The sequence below is a fragment of the Misgurnus anguillicaudatus genome, chromosome 8 (genome assembly GCF_027580225.2).
Source record: "Misgurnus anguillicaudatus chromosome 8, ASM2758022v2, whole genome shotgun sequence".
In the NCBI taxonomy this organism is placed as follows: domain Eukaryota; kingdom Metazoa; phylum Chordata; class Actinopteri; order Cypriniformes; family Cobitidae; genus Misgurnus; species Misgurnus anguillicaudatus.
Window position 1 is genome coordinate 41,955,591 of NC_073344.2, and position 19,380 is coordinate 41,974,970.

The following is a 19,380-nucleotide window of genomic DNA, read 5'->3' on the forward strand; positions in this document are numbered from 1 at the left end:
ACTTTAACATTATTAACTTAAATTGCTCATATTTTAAAACTGTGGTGAGCATTTAGTTAAAACCTATAGTGAGTGGTGTATTTCTGTACATTTTTATCATCAAAAAACAATATAAACTGAAAAACATGTATACCGTGAAATATTCAGTTCCGTGAAATAAAATGACTCATTTCGTGAAATAGATTTTTGGTCATTCCGCCCACCCCTAGTATGTATGGACTTATCTATCTCTGGGGGATAGGGTGAATAAGCTAAATTCCCAAAATGTGGGCGTGTTCCTTTAACAAAATGCTTTTGTCTAAGTCACAACATTGAGCTGTATAGGCATCCTGTAAATACCTTTAGCTTGAAGTGACAGTTATGGATCTTATTAGATTACTATGATTTAAAATATGCAGTATATAAACTTTCAACAATTAATATATTTTCACTCCTTGTTAAAGTAAAAAATTTAAATAACATGCAGTAATGCAATGTCTTTGTCTTCCTGCCACAGGGGAGGATAGAACATCTTTATGACTGGCAGCCCTGCACAATGTGGTATGTTAAATAGCTTTTGGTTATGTATGATTACATACATTTTATTATTGGGCTCATGGATCTCTCTGTGCCTGGATCTCTTTACTGGCAAAAAGCATTTACAAATGTGTCCCTGAGCAAGACACTTAACCCCTAGTTGCTCCAGATGCATGCAACCTTTGACATAAACAGCAATAGTAAGTTGCTTTGGATAAAAGCGTTAGCTTAATGAATAAATGTAATGTAATGTACTCTTTTCATTTGTGGGGATTGTTGACCGGCCATTGTCTTGGGTAGAGATTGTGAGGATACTGATATTGCATTACTGCTTTATTAAAAAATTTCCAATAATTCCGCATATAAGCTAGTCTTCATTCCAAGCATTTTTCAGGCCAACATAAACGGGCTGTTGTCTTTTGGCTTAGGTCAGGGTACACAAAATTACCCATCTGAATTTTCCAAGGGGATTTATAAAGTACTTTTAATAACTTAACTTAGATTATAATGTGCATGCTTGAGTATTCTGCTGCAAGTCTCTAGAAGAGGAATGCAGTGATTGGAGATGTTTATGGTATAGTCATAGGAAGCATCAGGGTTTGACGAAACTAGTCACTGTGAATGGATACATTTATTTGTGAGTTAGAGGATTTTTTTTATTTTTCAACTACATTTTAAAAATTGAAAGACCCTTTTTGGTCCACCTGCCAGCTGTATTGTGCATATCTACATTTTTTACAAGATTATGTAGTTTTGTTTATTTTTCCATGAGCAACAATTACTGTGAATAACACTGACATACCATAATGACTGTGATGTTTAAAAGTAATGTTGCACACGTGGAAACCATATACACCAGAATGAAAATTACCTTATAACTACAAGGCCTTCCTCTAACTCTGGCACAGCTCTAGTGTGGAGATAGGTCTGGCTATGTAAGACTGTAAACAGTTATATAATTTTATTGCCTTATCCCCACTCGGGAACAACAGATTCTTGATGCTTTGCATAACTCTGCAAAGTATTGTAAAACAGTAAATGATACAATCATGACAATCAATTCATTGTGCATTATACTTACTAATTGTTCTTCAACTTCCCTCTCTTTATTTATTTGTTTTTCTCAGTGGAAAGACCTGGCCTCCATCCTGGCAGCCAGCTTGATTCCCATCCCATGCAGCCTACAAATATGCAATAGACATTGCAAACATGCATTTTTTCCCCCTTGTTCTTGTTAAGTGTATTTACTTTACATATTTTTTGTTGTACTCTTGTATTGTTCCATAACATTGCCATGTTACATCAGCTAAGCAGTTTGTAATATAATTTAAACTTTAATATTCTTCATGTTTTTTTTCTTCAAGCTTGTTGCAACCTCTTTTATCTGTATTGATTCAAAAAAGTGCAACAGTCTTAACATTTCTTAAACTTGAAGGACCCCTATATGGATTGTTTTGTTACAGTTGATCATATGAGATCATTTGACTCTAACTATGTACAACAACTGATTCTTTCACAACTTCCAAAATGTTCAGTCCACTGATAACACACACAGTTGGAGTTTATTGGGGGACGTAGCTCAATATTGAAGAGGACACTGTTTCATTTAAGATTTCATATTAAATAACCTCCACCACAAGTTAAACTAAATGAGCAACTTCAAATTTTATTCAAATTTTATACTTATTATTAGCACTCTTTCAATCTCTTGTGCTCAATTACAATACCGTAATTAACTATGAAATCATGCCATATCTTATTTTGCATATATTTGGACGAACCCTATGTAGCAGTTACTCACCTTGAAGCTGATTTTGTTTTGACAATGAAAAATAATTATTTAAAGTTTTGATGGGAATGTAAATGTGCATTTAACAAACTTCAAATATGGGAATTGAGATAATCTTAAATAAAGTTTATGGTACTACATTTTCTTGTTCATTTGTCATTTCTGTTCAAATTCATATCAAAATAGAGTTTAAGCAAATAGCCTAGTGAGATTTTGAAAAGGGTAATGCATACATGTATAACAACAAGGAAAAGAGAAAGGATAAGGATATATATAAATGATATATACATATTTACACAGTAAATGTTTTCATTTAATATGGGGGTTTTTCAGGTCTGTCCATATATCATTGACCATACACTACCCTACACTGTTCATATCACTGACTACGTAATTACTAGCACCTTAATCCTTACTAACACAATGCAATATTGTTAATTAAACAATATACAAATCAGATGCCTAAAGTTAGGCATTTTGGCGTTAAGATATGTTACGTAACTCCCACCTAGAGTACACATCCCTGCAAACATGCCACTGCGGGGCCCATTCTGGCTTTTTGTGGGCACAGTGTGCTAGGGCCAGCCCACATCAGGCCCAGTGTGGGCTTGCCCAGGTAAAGCCCACAACTTTGGGCTCAACTCTGGCTTTCTGTGAGCAGCCTACGCTAGCGGACTGCCATTGTTAGTCCCCTGTTGACCCAGAGTGGGACAGCCCATTTAAGTCCAGAGCAACTTTTGGATCTTTGGGCCCATGCAGGTTTGTGTCAGCAGCCCACGTTCTGTTTGGGTGCTTTAAAAAATGTAATGTGAAATTCAATACGACCTTATAAATCTGAACAAAATGCATAAAAACAATTATTATTATTATTTTTTGCATGTGATTGTGTAGACCATGGCTATTTAAATCTTACCCTGGAGTGCCGAGCACTACAGAGTTTAGCTCCAACCCTAATCAAACTTACCCACCTGTGATTTTCTAGTGATCATGAAGACCGATTAGCTTGCTCAGGTGTGTTTGATCAGGGTTGGAACAAAACTCTGGAGTGCTCTGGCCCTCCAGGGAAAGATTTGAATAGTCCTGGTGTAGACAATGTATAACTCCTTAAAAACACTTAAACAAGTGTGCTGTTTGAGACAGAGTGTGTTCTTTCACTGCAGGAGTTAGTCTATTCAAATGCATTTAGATATGGGGCAGAAAATATATTTATCACATTTTATATAGTTCATAAATGTTACAAGAAGAGTACAGTTTATTCCTAAAAAATCTGAATAATTGTAAATCTGACATTTTGTAATTTTTGGTATTTTCCTTCCTGTTAGACAGCCTATCCAAGAACCATTGGTGGGTGTTAAGCCCAGGTTGCCATAAGTTTAGCCTATTACAAACAATGTGAGTATGCACTGTAAATGTTTTCATTTAATATGGTTGTTTTTCAGGTCTGTCCATATATCATTGACCATACACTACCAAATGTCAGTTACAAAATGTCAAATTTACAATTATTCAGATTTTTTTAGGAATAAACTGTACTCTTCTTGTAACATTTATGAACTATATAAAATTAGATAAATATATGTTCTGCCCCATATCTAATTGCATTTGAATAGACTAACTCATGCAGTGAAAGAACACACTCTGTCTCAAACAGCACACTTGTTTATGAGTTTTTAAGGAATTATGCATTGTCTGTGATGCTGGAGTGTAAGTGTGCCCAATCCTACTCCTGGAGGGCTGTTGTCTCTGCAGAGTTTTGCCCCAATAATCTAACATCTATCAAGGTCTTCCTAGGCAGATTAAACTTTCAGGCAGGTGTGTTAAGGGAAGTTTCAGGTAAACTCTGCAGGACACTGGCCCTCCAGGACCGAGTTTGCACATCCCTGCTGTAAGACAATGCTCCTTTCAGCCAAGTCTTCCTGATTCTGAAGTTGAGAGTAAGATAATGGGTAGATCATGGGTCTCCAACTCTGTTCCTGGAGGGTATCTGTCCTGGAGATTTCAGCTCCAACCCCAATCAAACACATATAAACCTGCTTAACTTGTTTAAGGCTACCTTCAATAATGGGCCATCGTAGGCTTTCTTGCAGGGATAATCCCGAAACGCGTGTATATAGGCCCAACGTTACTTGCTAAAATCGCCTTAATAAATCACCACCTAATTTTTTTTTCAAATAAACAACATAAATTCAGTGTAGTATATGCTTCGGCTGTAGTTAGACATTAAGATATTCTCCTTATATGTTTTTCTATGGAAACCCTATTTTTCAAACTGTATGCTACCGTGATGCTGATTTGTTTTCTTTTAAAGCTCGGAAAATATCTTAAAAAAAAAACCTAAAATCTTTACTTTTGCATATCATGTAACAATTAAATACAGTGTAAGTACTAGTTTGGTTGTACTAGATCAGGGGTGGGGAACCCTGGTCCTGGAGGGCCACTGTCCTGCAGAGTTTAGTTCCAACCCTAATTAAACACACCTGAAAAATCTAATTAAAGTCCTCAGGATTACTTGAAAATGAAATTCAGGTGTGTTTGTTTAGGGTTGGAACTAAACTGTGCAGGACAGTGGCCCTCCAGGACCCAGGGTTCCCCACTCCTGTACTAGATATTCAGTAGACAGTGCTGTACATCTTTTTACGACCCTATTCACAGCTTAACTTTGCAAACAGGGAAAACTATAAATATGATACTAAAATTAGTATCAAGTGGGATGGCGCAGCTAGAGAGAATTGTAGTTTAAAAATATGTGACTCAATTTACTGAAATTGGAATTTGTAAATAATGACGTAAAAGTACAATGATTGGTTAAAAGGGATGGGAATCACATTTGTGTAATAAAATTGTAAATACCTTACTGTTAAATAGGTGAAAATCAAGTTTGACCATTTTTGACATCATCCCCTCTTGATAACTCTATTCATATGGGTATAGTCATAGTTAAAGTCAAGAACTATTCATAATAGTTGATTTCATGTATGTAGCCCTTTCTGTTCATGAATGACAAGCTTTCCAACATACAAGGTCAAGATTTAGAGGTGAATATTTCAAAGCAGGAGCCATTTAAAACCTCAGAGTGACATGTTACTCAAGCCCTTTCCAACAATATATTTGGTTTAGTCCTATAGACAAAGCATAGTTTCAGTGAGGACTTTGAGGCCCCAACCTCAACTTTTATATATATATATATAATTTTTTTTTTTAAGCTGGAACCATGAAATGTTTTTACATGACATGACTTAAACAATTATCTAAATAGCTGGGAATTAAAGTAGTCGATCAACTTATGTACTAGCTGTACTTTATCATGTATAAACTGTACCTTGATTTATACTCTTCATATTGTTTGTGTGCAAAACTCCACCTTTGTGAAATAAATAGTAACTAAAGCAATTTCTGAAAAGAAAATACACAAGTACAAATACCAGTATTTTGTACTTAATTACAGTACTTGAGTAAATGTACTTATTTACAGGCGGGTCAACCACTGAAGGATTTAACTGGCATATTAAGTTCACACAACAGACAATTCCATCAAATGAGTTTATTACAGTGGTGCATATAAGACATTTCTTTATACAGTTTTACAGGATGTAAGTGAAAAATGTTTGGATTTGTCTCTGTCTTTATGTATGTACATGTAGATGTCATATAGAAAACATAAAAGAAAAACATTTATGGTTTCAAGCTATTTGACGGTATTCAGTATGTTATAACTACAAATGTATGAGTATTATATGCATATTGCAAACAAATATAAATCCACGTATATTATGGAAATACCAAAGTACATTAAAATTATTGTTACAATTACACAGGCTGCCATTGAATCTTTATTAGATTTTTCCATGCAAATATGACAATTAATTTTTTAAAGCAGCAATGAGCAGTTTTGATCTGAAACCAGCAAGCTCAAAGGTTAGATGATAAAAATAAATCAATGTTTTTCTTTTATTTTTTTTATAAAAATACATGAAGAGTTTCGTTGCAAAACGAGATAAATCCATTTTTTTACATTTTTGTCAAAACATGTTTATTATTATGTTATCATGTTATTATTTTGTTTTATGGTGCTACTTAGCTGTATTTTTTAAGTTATGAAGGTTTAAATCAAAACAAACCAACTGCAGTTCAATTGATATTAATGGGAATGCACAACCAAAAAACGAGATTTCTGAACAATTAAAAAAACGGATTTATCTCGTTTTGCAACGAAACTCTTCACATACAGAATCTAAAAAAAAACTTTCGTGTAAATATTTTGGTACAGCTATTTAAAACAAAGGCAAGACTTTTTGAACAAAGTCCAGTTCCTCTGTGTTGTTTGGCAGCAGTCTTTAGGTGTCTTCTTCCTCAGACTCGAGGCTGGTGAAGCCATTGTCATCCCACTCCTCAATGTCCTCCTGTATGGAAAGAAAATTACATTCCATAGTGGCTATACTGCTGTATGCATTAACAGCCTGTTTATGTTGACTTCTAAGTGAGTGAACCCTCCGATTAAGGACACTGTTAAGCCCATGTGTAGCGTCCTCTGTCAGGTCACTGAAACCTGTAGAGAAATTGAAAAAAAAAATAGAAAGATGACACATCAAACAAAACATGACGTTTGTAACTATTTTTGCTTTTTACAATGCTGAATTTGCAACTTCATTATAGTCATTATTTTTGAAACTTTTACACTCTAAAAATGGCTGGGTTATTTTTGACCCATAATGGGTAAATATTGGACAGAACACGTGCTGGGTTAAAAATGGACCCAATGATGGGTTATTTTAACCCAACTGCTGGGTTATTATACCCCATAGTTGCATAACAACAACCCAACATTGGGTCATTTTTAACCCAGCATGTGTTCTGTTCAATATTTACCCATTATGGGTCAAAAATAACCCAGCCATTTTTAGAGTGTACATTGTGCATACTGGTGCCAAATAGCTGGTTAGCTTAGTACCAGATCACAACTCAATTTTTAGAGTTCCTTGGGGATATATATCTATATTTGTATATCTATTTATTATAAATAAATTCATGATACTAAAATCTAAAGATCTTGTACATACTGTTGGTTTTGATGCGCTCCAAAGTCTGTCCTCTGAGTGACTCCACTTCTTGCACTTCCTTCAGAAGGTACTTGATGTGCTGAGACATCTCCTTTACCAGGATGCTCTGCTCCTCCTCCAAGCGTTTCAGCAGCATTACCTGGTCGAAAATAGATCTCTTCAACCTGAAGGTGTTGCCTTTGGTTGGAAAAGGAATGGAATAGTGGACAAGGAATGTTTGTTATTAAATTATATAAGTATAACAGAATTATGTTATTTCTGAAAAATCTTTTTAGTAACAGCATTGGTTCTGTAGAATATAAACAATTTAAAAAATATGAATACAAGTCACAATAATATAACTTGGATGGAGAGCTTGTGAAATTGTGATGGTCAAGCATTTTATTTTCGATTACTACAGCAGAATAACATGGTGGTAATGTCAACATTCAATGTTTATGCCCTGTGATATATTTCCATATTTTGGTATTCATTATATTTTTTATTTCGATCTATCATACCATTTCTGTGTTGTTGCATGACAAGTAACAAAAAGGACAACGGTAAATATGGAAATGTGGTTGGAACCATTACTACATGTGAAGATCGAAAAGGGAATAAAATTGGTAAAATATACAGTGATGCCATAGGCTTATACTATGGAAATTAAATGTATTTTAAAAAAATTAGGTAACTTCCCCTTTAAGACCAAAGTCCAGATCTAATACTCTTCCACATGCGTTTTCTCTTTCAGCTGTTTACTGTCTCTTACCCAAATAGTCGTGTTTGTAAGGATACTTGCAAAGACGGGAATTTAGACGCATGTGTGTAACTTATTTGAAGCTAATACAGCGACAAAATACTCACAAGCTCAATTAGAGGCGGATGCACGACTTGCACGCTCCATTCAAACTGAAACAGCTAACGCGCGCATATAGCACTGTTGTTTTTGTTTCAACGGCTTAAAATCAATTGTTTTAAAACTGCGGTGCTTAAATACCTGTACAAATGTTACGTTTTGGTGACCACACGAACAGCAATGTGATGTGGGCGCGTAACCTTGATTAGAAAATACTACGAGTTAAGTGTGTGCGCTCATTCTGCACAGACTGTTTAAACTTCGGCAGCAAATAAGGTGACTATAAATTGTAAAACATAACCCGCCAAACTGGCTAGTGATTTGACATGGTTACCACAATAGCTGGACATTATTTTTTCATATTTTCATTCATTGCGACCCTGTCGCAGACCCCCCTCACCGCTCATTTTCAAAAACTCATCGGATCTAGTCGAATCACAAGAATGACCTATTTTGTATCAAAAACGGCTAATTTCGCCGAAAGGTTACATGTTTGCACCCCTGCTAGCAATTCATACATATCATACCATCTTCATGTCTCTCCCATGGTAAGATGTATCCCTATGTCAGACTGCAAGCCAACTCCTCGTCAATAGGATCTCCTTCAACTACAGTGTTGTATTGCAAGACCTTTTCGCGTAACTTCTTCTTCAACTCTGTCATTTTCTTTCTCTTTCTTTGTCTTGCCTGGTTGCTGTCTGCAAATCGAAACAAAAAGAAAACTGTGCCATAATCCCAGAATATTATTGTTTTTTGAAGTGTTATGTATTTAAATAACTTGATTTGACAACAAACCATGCTGACGATATAGATCTTTCTTCCTGCGCAAAAGGTTTACAATGATGTTCTCAATGTCAGCCCTCAGCTCTTCAGTACAACCTGGAGTGTAGACTCTCTCTAAATAGGTGAAACAAAACAATTAAACAAGAGACAATTAGTGACATTTTCACAATATAGCCACCTTTTATTATTTGTATGAAGATACAGTCATTAACAAATGTGTGTGTGTGTGTTTATATATACACATGAACACTGTGCCGTAATGCTACGTGATAATGTTTCATACACCCATTGGCTGCACGCAGTTTGAGTGAAACCAGCGCGAGAAACCATGGAAACGAGTGGAGCGCGTCCATCAAAACACAAGGAAGGCATAACGTGCCCCTGCGTAAATCTCAAGTTTAAATTTTAGCAGTTAACTAGTGTATTAATAGCGGCAAAACAAATCTATATTGAATGTAGTTACTAGGGGTGGCACGGTTCACAAAACCCTCGGTTTGGTTCGTATCACGGTTCTATGGTCACGGTTCTCGGTTCAGTACGGTTCTTGTTGTTATTTTTTTTAACACTCCAGAAATGTATTATCTTATTAATGTATTAATTATCCATAATTTAGGATACAGTATTAAAAAAAGTTATATCATGTAATCATGCACAAACTGAATTTGACTTTAAGCACATTATTGGGAACATCCCTGAGGAAAGCCAGGCGAGATTTTGACACAGCGAGAGGGAAGACATTGATGATTTCAACATGCTTTTCATTTATTTGGCAAAAAAGAGAATGTGTATTGCCATCTACATGAACTTTGTGTGCATTTTTAGCACACAAAAATAATTTGCATTTATCAAAATGCCAACTTCAGTGTAGCTTTAAGATTTATCACTGAGAGGCTGCTTAAATACTGCAGAGAGAATATGTGAACGAGAGAGAAACATAACGTTTTCACCTGAAATATTTAAATCCGTCTCTTTTGTCCACTTTTGACATTTCTGTCCTGATTACTTTAAGGGGCAGTTTATGAAATAAGATCGCGCGACTTTCACACGCTAGCAAAATGAAACTACGCGGAAATCAGCCGCTTTCGTTTTATCAACGAAAGGCTAAAAATAGCGCTGAATACGAAAAGACGTAAAACAGTGTTCATTACCTCAGATTAGATAAATGGTCGGAGAGAAGGCTGTCGCGTGTGGCTGTATCTATTGTTTTATTTACGCTGTCATCATAGGTAACATGAAATAAAAAATGTTTCCACACACCAAACTTATACGACGCTGGCGCATCCTCCAACTGCAGGCAGACTTCTTTTTCTCTCCCTCTTGCCATTTCTACACGTAACATGACCGGCAGCACTCACTCTCCACACCAGTCACCTCTTCTTTCGCGCTATTCGCGAAAGGGGAACACGCTATCTGAGGTCACATACAGGGCACGAGGCTACATTGCGCATGCCATGAACCGTTGAACCGTACGACACACACGCGCTCCGAACCGAGACAAGCGAACCGAACGGTTCGGATTTTTTTCATGAACCGTGCCACCCCTAGTAGTTACCCAACTTACGCTTGTAAAAGCGAGGCAGCAGTCGCACTGACGCATACAAGCACAAATCTATGTCTGCGTGCGTCTTTGCGTTCATGCACACACAACCGCATTCAAAAGGTGACACCACGCGAATAAGCAGCTTATGAAAACATGACGAAACTAAAGTAAGTTTCTAAATAATAATGATAATCTTAAACTCGATCACTATTGGCTTCTGTAGATGGACATCTGAAATGTTTTGTGCAAAGCAGTAAAAGGGAAGCAGAAAGGAGATGATGAGTTTAAGGGAGGTAAGACAAACTACATCAGCCTGTCAGGTCTCAAACATTAGAGGAAATATCTCAGGGAAACCTTTTGTCAAGTCTATAGGATTGCATTGTTGCTGAGAAAATTGACACATTTATGTCTTACACTGTTCTGTACTTTCAGATATGAAACTAATATTTAGTTTACTAATATTTAACTCTAGGACACTATAAACACTTAGCAGTAACTATGACTAAGATTATTTTAGTATAGCAGTTATAAAATGACTGGTTTCTTAAAATATTGTTAAAATATTCTTGTAAAAATAAGTTATTAATCATTGCTATCATTGTATAATGTTGAAAATATTTCTCTACTGTCATTATTTCCAAATATTTTATGCCATTTATGCCTCCAAACATGTTAATAATGTTAGGTATGATGAAGATGAGGGAGACTTTTGGGAGCAAGAGGAGGCAAGGATATAGACAGAGAAACAAAGAAAGCTTGTGTTTGATCACAAAAATGTTGTCATGTTTTGTCAGGATTGTCGCATGTACGCGAAAGAAAAAAATGAAACGAACAATTTTATGGTGGAACTACTAATTTTAAAGTTGAGGCAGTAAAGGACCATGAGTGTGCCCTAAGTCATCACAGAACGTTTATTAAAACTGCCAAGACAGGTAGTATTGAAGAGAGCCTTGTTGGGAGAAGCCTTACATTTATGTGTGTTTTCATGCCAACAATGTTAATAAAATTATCAAATGCATTCAGTGACACTCATAATTTTTCTTATTTTCACAGGAAAAAATGTGGCTAGTGGAAATGCTGATTGGCTGGTCACTTTAGAAAGGTGATCAAAATTTTTTATTTAGAACCCTGTATATACACACACACACACACACACACACACACACACACACACACACACACACACTGTATATACATAGTGTACTTTACATGTTTTACCTGTAATCGCCCATTGTTTGACATCACACACCCACTGCTCTATTGTCTCCTCATCAAGGTTGTGCTCTTTCTTGATGTTGCTAAGACTGGCAGCTTCCAGTTTTGCTCTCTCTGTGATCTTTTTAAATGAAAAAATAACAAAATTTTAGAAAGAAAGCTCTACGCACCACCACAATGCAAAAAACACCAATTTACTTAACTCTTTAACCGCCAGCATTTTTTAAAAAGTTGCCAGCCAGCGCCAGCGTTTTTCATGATTTTCACCAAAGTTTAATGCCTTCCACAAAATGTTCTTCTTCAGATATATAAACATACAATAAACCAAATGAAAGAACAGACCCTCTGCTTTCAAACAAAAAAAAACCCTGTTTCATCCTACCGTGAGTAGTTCTTTTGTAATCAGCTTTTGAATATGGGTAGGTTTCTGCAAAAACACCACATTTTGAGCAAAAAGCAAAGATAATTCCATTTTTGTGACGGACTTTTCATAGAGATCCCATTCAGAGCGATCTTTAAAACAGACACGGACATGCAGCAGCTTGCCAGAGGCAATACTTCCGGGTTTAAAAAGTGGATAATAGCGGTATTGCGGAAAGATGGAAATACTCGTCATTGGCGGGGAAGCGTTTTCTCTTGATTGACGAGATATCTCGTCAATGGTGGGGAAAGAGTTAAGCTTTTGGTCAAGACATTCATCAGAACAGGTGTAACATTAAAGAACACATTAAAGGTCACGTTCTTCCTGATACCATTTTTTGAACCCTAGTTAGTGTGTAATGTTGCTATAATAGCATAAATAATACCTGTAAAATGATAAAGCTCAAAGTTCACTGCCAGGCAATATATTTTCTTCAATAGAATTCCTCTTTAAAAGCCTACAACGAACGGTCGGTTTGGACAACAGCCCTCTATTTCCTGCTTTAATGACGTCAGCAAAACAGTTCGTTGACTAAACTCCGCCCACATGAATACGTCAGTCACCAGCTTTGGCTCAAACGGCTCTGCTAAGCTAAGCTGCTATCGAATCACAGCACACTAAACAAACTACACAATCACAACTCCATACGTATTTCTGAAGGAGGGACTTCACATAACAAGGAAGACATCAGCCTGTTTTGAGGACAGTGAAAACAGCGCTATACAGATAAGTAAATTGTGTGAAAAATACAGCGTTTTTTTACACGTGAAACATGAACACATGTTATATTGCCCACTATAAACACAATCAAAGCTTCAAAATCACAGAACGAACGGGAGCTTTAAATATCTGTGTGTACTACCAAGCAGACTAGTAAATAGGAGAAAAATGTCTGTACAACAGTGAGGTTACAATTCTAGAAGATAATTGACCAAACCTAAGCACTTCCCTCCCCTCAAGTTACTTAAAATTAATAAAACAAGATTATTATCAAAACATTCACATATTTATGTTCTTTAACATGATTAAACAATTAATCAACAAATAGTTTCAGATCTAGCTGTACTTGGTGCTTTGAGGGAAATGAGCATTGCTTAGTATCTCAATTATAATTTACCCTTACTTTGACATATCTCTGGACTAACACTTGATGAAGGTTGTCCCTCTTTCTTCTGTTCCAACCCATGGCCAGTCGCGTTAACATGTTCACTCTTCCTAATGAAAACAATAATGCACCAACAAGCAAAAAAGTAAGATTTTACATCCAAAATGCAATACGAGAAACCCAACAGACATGCCTAAACCCTATCACTAAAAGTTAGTTGAACGGGCAATTACCTGAAGTAATACAATGATAACTTTCATAATAACAGAACAGAGAAACTTTGTTTTTTAATTATGTGTACAAAACCAATTAACTATTTATTATTATTTATTCAGGCTATGACATTGTGAAGTATAAGTGCAACACTAACCAGCTTTTGTCATGTATTTTGCTGCCCTGGAGAGAAAGCTGTTCACCTATAAACAAAATAATACAATACAATTTTGGCCTCCACTAAATAAAAATATTACCAACACACCATAGATCTTGGGGTTTAACAGAAAACGTGTCTACTTTATTATCCTAGGAATTTGGGACCCCTTACGCATACATGCATTTTGAATTTCTGAAAACAACTGAACTGCCTGTTTTTTATTTTAACTCATACATAAACGATGTACTTTAACCTTCACACCAAGCTTGTTACTTAAATGACAAATAAGTACCTTTTGGTGTTATGGATTCTATTAAGCTTTTTGTAGTCATAGTATACCTGCTCCACTTCCTCTCCCACCGTGTTTCCTGCTCCATCCTGGCTTCTGCCACCCAATCTCACCTGCAACATAGAGTGAGAATCGTTATGTAGCAGTAATTCAGAAGTTTTAATATGACATCATCCAGTCAGGCATAACATGCACAAATGTAAAAATAATCCTTTGCATTGAAGATGGCTTGAATATTATATCTAAATTAATGCATATAAATATCTCTAAAACATCTCATGACACAAGCTTTTTATTTTGCAGGGAAAAACTAAATCCCTTTCCTACAAATTTTAACAAGCAGCTGCAAAGCAGTTGGTAAAAGATAACACACAGCATGTTTTATTATCTGACTCATTATTATTTTCCTATAGCTACAGCCATACCAGACGGAAAGTTATTGCATGTACCTCGCATTTTGCTGTATGTGCTTTGGCATGCATGACGCTCAGGAATGGCCTCATTTCTGTCAATGGCAGAAGCTCTGGTAAACCCTCTGCTACCTTGTTAAGGTAGGGCCAGTACCTACAGTACAAAGCAGAAGCAGCATCATGTGAGTATAACAAAGATCCATTTTTAATTGAAATCTAAAATGACTAAAATCACCGTAAAGCTGAGAAAAAAGACATTTTAATCATGGAGTTGGATTTGCAATATAACAATGAGGATTACCTGCATGTAATATCCATACAGAAGAAGGTAACATTTGCCTTCTTTGACATCTCTCTTTGAAGAAACATTGGGTAAGCAAATATTTCTCCACGGTAATGGTTTAGTCTTCGTAAGAGAAACCCATGTCTGATAAATCAAAAGAAAATCTAGTGGTTAGACTCCCTCCGATACTTTTGTCCATCATAAAACAAATCGAATCAGGTTCGATTTTCTGTGTTTTTAGTAGCAAGCAGTTTTGCTGGTGTTTTAACAATTCAGAGCCACCGAATCATGAATACACAAAAAAGGAAAGCGAACATTTCGGACTCAATGTGCAAGAACCTTAAGACTTCCCACACCTTAGTTAACTTCAATTTCAAGGACCTTTCAAGGATTTCCAGGTCCAATACCCTCAAATTCAAGGACTAATTGTGGGGTCACATTTCAAGTGAGAGCAAGGTTACATCGTGTTACCTTTTAAGATACATTGTTACAGTTCGCTTTCGAGGGAACTCGCGCTGCGTCACTGCGGTGACACTTTGGGGACGCTTCCAGGGGTAAGAATGTGTATATCAAATTCAACCAATTGTGAGGTTTAACAACAAATACAGGGTGACGTGGAAGCCAGGAAGTATATCGCTATCTGAAATATTGCCAAAAACGGCGTTACAGGGACACAGGAAGTATGTCAATGGAGACGAAGCGTCTCAGGGAACAACAGTTACATACGTTATCGAGATGTGTTCATGTGTCAAACACAACTATGCAAAAAAAGTATTTTGGTATGAATCAACATTCACATACAGAAGATATAAGCATTTAAAGCCAACAGTGTAGGACATGTGCATAAAAGGCTAGACATTTTTATGATATTATCCTACACTACACAGGGAATAATATGGATTTTTTCCCAGAAAACTTCTTGCATAAAATGATTCAAGCACTTTCGATGACCTGTATCTATGTATGTATGTTTTCAAAAACTTCCCAGGGCCTTGAATTATTTCCACCGGATTCAAAAACTTTCAAGGATTTCAAGGTCCCCTGGGAACCCTGTTAAAACTTGGATTACCATAAAAACTTCAATATCTCACTGAAAAATCATACACATAAACTCATACATACCTGCAAACTGCAACTTGAATGCCCTCCTCATCTATCTGAGCACCAGACTTTTTGACATCTCTCTGCCAGCAGTGAACTTGGCAGTACCTCAGACAGCACTGTCATTTGCCTATGAAGTCAGTTTATAACACATTTGACATCAGAACACAAAACATATGTAGAAACAACTATTCTATAAAACCCAAATCAAATGTTCGTACACTTCTCATATTGCCTCTTACAAGGTCAACAAAGGTAGCAACTTCCTCATCCTTGGCCAGGAACAAGCCCTCGTATATGGGTGGCTCCTCAGTCCTGTCCATGATAAGATAACATGCGTCAGTAATAAAATTTACAAGTACTACATTTACTTTTTGTTAAAGCTATTTGTTAGCTACTATTTGTGTTAGACAAGTCTAAAATAAACGTTTGAAAAATACCTACCCTATTGACTTGCTAAAGCGGTAATGTTTTCGGTTTCCATCAGAACAGACAGCCAACATGTCTGGAGAACATGCTGGACACTCAAAATGATGGACCTGGCACATATCCTCTTCTTTGTATTGACAGAAGGTAAACTCAAAAAAGCTTCGCTGAAATGTATCCGCACAGATACTACCTGTCTATATATAAAGAAAGATTGGTTAGGATTTTTTGAAGCAATGCCCACAATTAAATATAAGGTATATAGTAATATAATTTTGTTTGTTATATGTTTCAAATGATATTCAGGCAGATTTACCCTTCCAGCTTGAACAGATCTGTGCTCCAACATTTTCAGGCAGGCCTGCCTGGACATGGCTGGAGCCGTTACCTTCATATGTTCAAAGAGGTGAAGACATCAAACTTGTACTGTATAGGGTCTGGCAGCTGGTGCTAGCTGGCCAGTAACGATAAATGAGCAGGTCCTTCACCTCAGGAGTCCATTGTGCAGAGCATGATGAACAGGATTTCTGAGGCAAGCAAACATCGTATCGTCCTGTGAACAAGTGAATATACTGTAGTAAAGACTAAAAAAATTTTAGTAATCAAATTGCAACAGATTGCCTTCTATACAGAGATACAAATATATGATATTAGGTATTTGATGTGGCATTTGGGCAACCCTTTGCTTTGCACACAGTGGTAAAGTTCTAGTACATTAATGAACAAAAAGGAGGGCTTTGAGAACAACATACCATTGATGGTGACCACTGATATATGCTTCCCTGGAGTGATTGTGAAGTCATGAGTGCATTCACAAATTGACATTGGTGCAGGAACAGGAAGTTGACATACTGCAAAACAGAAAGAAGTTATGAGGGGTGTATTTACAGCTTCTCCTCAGTCTCATAGATGCATTTCCCAAAACGCTAACCTCATTTTCAAAATAGTGCTTTAAAAACAACCATTAATCCAAACTGTCCACACCACTATTCCAACAGTAATTGTCACTATGGAGAAACGTGTATACACATTTATTAAGATGTAATTGTCAGAACTGTCAAAAACAATCATACTTTTGTTACTCAGCTATTCAATTCCACACTTGCACTTTAGAGTTTTGAGAATAATCTAAGAATGAGGTTAGCATTTTGGAAAAAGAAAATGTCTAAGCCATTTAGAAACACTGTTAAATATAAACATGTGCCAATCTACAACAACATTTGGGGATTACACTACAAGTATGAGACAATTTGAATGAATGATAATTTTAACATACTTTGTTCACAAAACTGAGGCTGGCCATTTTCATTCACCACCACAGCAGTTGTAGGAGGAATAGGCTCAAGAAATCCATGGAACACAGCCTCTCTGTCATGGAAGATATTTCTCTTGTGGGCCTCTATGTCACAGGTAGCACAGAGGAACTCCATGTCCAGTGGTATACAGTCCAGGCACCTAATCACAGCTTCTACAGCACAGCATCTGTGACAATTTTGGATGAATACTCTCTCGGCTGAGAGCTTTGCATCAAAAAGCATAGGCCTAGCAGTTTTCATTCTCACATCTGTGAGAAGCTGCCTTTGTTCCCAAGCAGAAACCATTCTGGCTGTTCCCTCCGGAACCTGGACCGCAGTTATAGTGTCCCTTAACTCTTGGAGTCTTGTTTCTAAAATCAAAAATATACATTCACTTCTCCTTAAACGGTCTATACTTATGAGTATGATCACACATAATAAGTATATATCAGTTATACTGTGAGTCTGTAATGGAACTAACAAAACATATTGCTTGATTATGAGTAAATAAATGTTGAGAATTGAAAAAACTGTAGTGTAGTGTTACTACTGTAACACTCAGTATCCTCACCAAGACTTGCCAACTCTTGATCTTCTATCTGAAGGTCTTCCTCATGCACAGGATCCCTTCTTCTGGATTGAGAAGCAGCTGCAAAGACAGTCAATTTACTTAACCCTTTGATCAATATAACATGAAATAAATTTATTTCAAAATAAAAGTATTCCGTAAGGACTGGAGTTAGGGAAACTAAGCAAAAGGTATTAAAACACAACACTAGTAAGGATTATCAGTCACATGCTCTTAAACTATCTTATATAGTAGTGAAAATGTTTTTTACAAACATTGCAACACAATTTGTTGTGTGTATCCGACTTTCATTTTATAATACGTGTAACCACCAAAACACTATTTAATAATTTATCTTTATTCTTAGATACAGTAATTATGTTTTAGTAAAGATCAAACCTGATACAGGGCAGTATGTTTCCCGACGTTTCTCACTCCTGCCTGTGACCAGTGGATTAGTGAGGGATCTCTTCCTGCTTTTTCTCGTTTTTCTTTGAGGGAAGGCAGGGTGTTTCATGGCCATGGCAGCCTATATAGTTACAGAGCAGTTATACCAGCAGCAATTATAATTGAGCATTATTCAGTAGTTCAGTAAAAGGGTTACTAACCCTTTTCATTACATATATAAACAACAATAGCAATTAGTATTTTCACTTAGGTATTTGCTTCTCATGACAAGCCTTACCCTAGCATCATGGAGATAAGCATCACTAATTAATGCCGCCATATGGATCCTGGCATCATTGGGATCATCAAAGACCCTCACGTCAGAATTGAGAGACATCACATACAAATAGAAACAATACAGACACAAAAAAAACACACACAAAATGAAGAAATAGAAAAAGAGACAAGTGAGAAAGAGAGAGTGGCTCTTAAAAGTGCCGTTTGTTTTGATGTGTGTGTGTGTGTGTGTGTGTGTGTGTGTGTATATATGTGTGTGTGTTGGTGAAGTCAAAGTGTTGCAATAAAGCTGTAAAACAGAAAAAAAGCAAAAGATTATTAGAATTGCCTTTGTGGTAAATGAGCATTTCTTAATTGTTAAGACAGTGTAATTGTAATTATTAATTAAATGTGAATCAATCGCAACCACTACGTACAATACAAATTGATCCTTACTGTACAAATGTCAGATTTGTACCACATTCAATTGACACAAGTACATACAGAAATCTATTTTTATTTAGGCCTACAAATAATGGAAACAGGGATCTTCTTCTGTCCTGTTGCGTAAAATGCTTCTCATAATATCCACTGCTCTCTCTTCTCAATGTCACACATAACTAAAGTAACAATTACCCTCAATTATCTCATGATGATTTTAGTGTCTTCTAAAATGGCATTTTTTTTGTAAAAGGCTTACAAAGGTAT

At 36.3% G+C, this 19,380-nt stretch overlaps 1 protein-coding gene across 2 annotated transcripts; it reads right to left on the reverse strand.

Moving 5' to 3' along the window:
• Positions 1 to 5,840: 5,840 nt before the first annotated feature.
• LOC129451204 (uncharacterized) lies at positions 5,841 to 18,539 on the reverse strand. 2 transcript variants are annotated; one of them, XM_055214268.1, is made up of 18 exons: positions 18,409 to 18,539; positions 18,013 to 18,090; positions 17,423 to 17,812; positions 16,899 to 16,997; positions 16,463 to 16,699; positions 16,165 to 16,343; positions 15,942 to 16,035; positions 15,742 to 15,850; positions 14,638 to 14,763; positions 14,376 to 14,490; positions 13,977 to 14,039; positions 13,635 to 13,680; positions 13,283 to 13,374; positions 11,742 to 11,859; positions 8,996 to 9,097; positions 8,728 to 8,898; positions 7,363 to 7,539; positions 5,841 to 6,851 (listed from the first exon to the last, which is right to left on the reverse strand). In XM_055214268.1, exons 9-16 carry the CDS (start codon positions 14,703 to 14,705, stop codon positions 8,762 to 8,764), a joined length of 741 nt encoding a protein of 246 aa, XP_055070243.1. In that variant the 5' UTR covers positions 14,706 to 14,763; positions 15,742 to 15,850; positions 15,942 to 16,035; positions 16,165 to 16,343; positions 16,463 to 16,699; positions 16,899 to 16,997; positions 17,423 to 17,812; positions 18,013 to 18,090; positions 18,409 to 18,539; the 3' UTR covers positions 5,841 to 6,851; positions 7,363 to 7,539; positions 8,728 to 8,761. The 2 variants fall into 2 exon arrangements, with proteins under 2 accessions (XP_055070243.1, XP_073726176.1); XM_073870075.1 differs by lacking the exons at positions 5,841 to 6,851; positions 7,363 to 7,539; positions 8,728 to 8,898; ... (3 more) ...; positions 13,635 to 13,680; positions 13,977 to 14,039 and having other exon boundaries at positions 14,379 to 14,490; positions 18,409 to 18,533.
• Positions 18,540 to 19,380: the final 841 nt, after the last annotated feature.

What these genes read in the sequence shown, in the direction of transcription:
- LOC129451204 (XM_073870075.1), bottom strand. Translation starts at nt 18,532, where the DNA reads ATGGCCATGAAACACCCTGCCTTCCCTCAAAGAAAAACGAGAAAAAGC. An exon ending in AACATACTGCCCTGTATCAG is followed by an intron (nt 18,091 to 18,408) that starts GTTTGATCTTTA and finishes CTGTCTTTGCAG; the next exon opens with CTGCTTCTCAATCCAGAAGA. An exon ending in TCAAGAGTTGGCAAGTCTTG is followed by an intron (nt 17,813 to 18,012) that starts GTGAGGATACTG and finishes TTTTGATTTTAG; the next exon opens with AAACAAGACTCCAAGAGTTA.